The 2063-nt window shown below is 40.9% G+C and overlaps 1 protein-coding gene across 1 annotated transcript in view; it reads right to left on the reverse strand.

The window, feature by feature from the left end:
* Window positions 1-1106: 1106 nt before the first annotated feature.
* LOC114554354 (serine/threonine-protein kinase 4) overlaps window positions 1107-2063 on the reverse strand; it is a 46474-nt gene continuing 45517 nt past the window's right edge. Inside the window, exon 11 of the mRNA XM_028576146.1 lies at window positions 1107-2063. This exon is cut by the window's right edge and continues 90 nt beyond it. Within this exon, the coding sequence (XP_028431947.1) occupies window positions 1995-2063 (69 nt within the window). The 3' untranslated portion in view covers window positions 1107-1994.

Genomic DNA, 2063 nt, shown 5'->3' on the forward strand with positions numbered 1-2063 from the left:
CATTAAAGGGTGTTATGAACCATTTAAATGTTTATATACTGCTTATGAATGCTAAAGCGGTGGGTAAAGGTTAATAAATATTTTGTGGAGCAATTTTCTTTGCTGCTGATGACTAAAAAAACTAAACTACAACATCCAGAAACTTCTGGGGATCGAACATTTCATTTTGCCTGGATATTTGTCTGTTACTAGTCCATTTTGTTTAATGGGAGTTTGGGTAAAGTCAGACAACGACTTTTAACCTCCAGTTGGATCCATGACGTGGAAGATGAGGAAAGAACGATCACATAAAACAAAAAGTAGCTGCTCGGGTTAAACGATCATTGCTAAGAAAGCCGTCATCATTAGGCATTAAGAGTGAAAAGAAAAAAAAAAAAAAAAAAAAATCGGTCTGACTGACCGGCAACAGAAGACAATAACATGTAATAACTATTTTCAGACGTGTTTGAAGAACTTAAACATGATTAACTAGAAGGGGCACTCTGAGAGCACAGACATGCGCCAAGGCCACGCCCTCTCTCTAATCGTTAACGAAGGTGAAAAATAATGTGTGTATCTTTTCCAAATTTTAATTAGGTACTTCCTTGGCCCATGCTTCAAACTTCCATCACGTTTCACGACATTTGGGCTAGTAGTTTTTCTATAATCCGGCTGACAGACCGACAAACCCATGCAAAAACATTACCCTTTCTTGCACAGGTAACTATGACAACTTCAACAATGGGTTTATATTTAAAGGTGCCGTAGGTAGGATTGTGAAGATCCAGGACTTAGCCAAAAAATCGGCATCGACAACTTCTCAGTCCCTCCCCCCTTTCTGCTTAAGCCCAAAAATAGTCTCCTAAGCCCCTCCCCCATAAGGGAGAATGAATGCGTGTGCATGAGCAGTGACTGACATGCAGTTAGACCCCCCCCCTTGGCCATGATTGGTGCATCTGAACAGGGAGCTGTAGGTGTAGGAACAGGCTGTAGGTGGTGCCAGAGGAGCCAGATTTTTCTGAATTTTTTTAATTACCTGCTTCAAGTAGTTCTACTCAAACATAGGGTCAGCTTCAGCAAATATGACAGAAAGTTAGTTTTATAAGTCTTACCTACTGCACCTTTAACGCTGTATGTAGAGAGAGAGAAAAAAAAACATGGGAAAGAAAGTTAGTTTCGTTATCAAGTTCAGAGTGAGGAACCTTCTGGACGTTTAGCACCCTCACAGGCCAAATGACGATCCTCTCCCTTTAGCTAATCCAATATGGCGGAGGGCAAACAAGTACTTTGTTTTTTTAAAAGATCCCGAAACTTTGATTTGTCACAGAAGAAGCCAACATGTCCTGGGCCATTTTCAGCCCTTTGTGTATATCACAAACATTTTCAAGACGAGAGAACGATCCATTTCTAGACCACAGACTTCTGAGACTTTCACGGTGCACAGCGGGAACACTGAAAGCAGCATCATCGTTGACCAACGGCGACAGGAAACACTTGAGCAGTTAATAGACGAGTACCTATGTTGAGCAGGCAGCGGTTAAAATGATATTGTACCACACGATTAAGTAAAAAAACTAAACTTAAAGAGATCCGACTCCATCTTCACTGTGTAACAACCCTGAAAGAAAGTCCCGATCGGCTGCTGATGGTGTCCAAATCAAACTTTCTCAAATGCTGTTTTGTTTTTTTATCAAAACAAAAACAAAAAAAGTTCTTGAAGACTCTCAATCGGACAGAATAAAGAGAACATGGATCTCGACTCAAATAGACAAAATAAACGTCATTCATATTCTGTCAAATGGCTCTTTGGAAGTTCTTCTTCATCAGTTCGATCATCAGAAGTCTCCGCACAGTTTTTCCAGATCTCGGCGTCTTTGTGAGCAGTTATTTTGGATGAATCTCAGCCTTGTCTTGCTGATATTTCACCAAACCGCTGCAGAGAACACAAAGAGATTAAAAAAACAAACAAAAAAACATCCAGTTGTTTCTGCGAGGACGTTCGGCAGTTTCTTTTCTCAGAAGTTCTGCTGCCGGCGTTTTTTGGCTTCGATGGCGTCGAAGATGGGCTGCCTCTTGGTCTGGTA

This window comes from Perca flavescens, chromosome 4 (assembly GCF_004354835.1).
Source record: "Perca flavescens isolate YP-PL-M2 chromosome 4, PFLA_1.0, whole genome shotgun sequence".
NCBI lineage: Eukaryota > Metazoa > Chordata > Actinopteri > Perciformes > Percidae > Perca > Perca flavescens.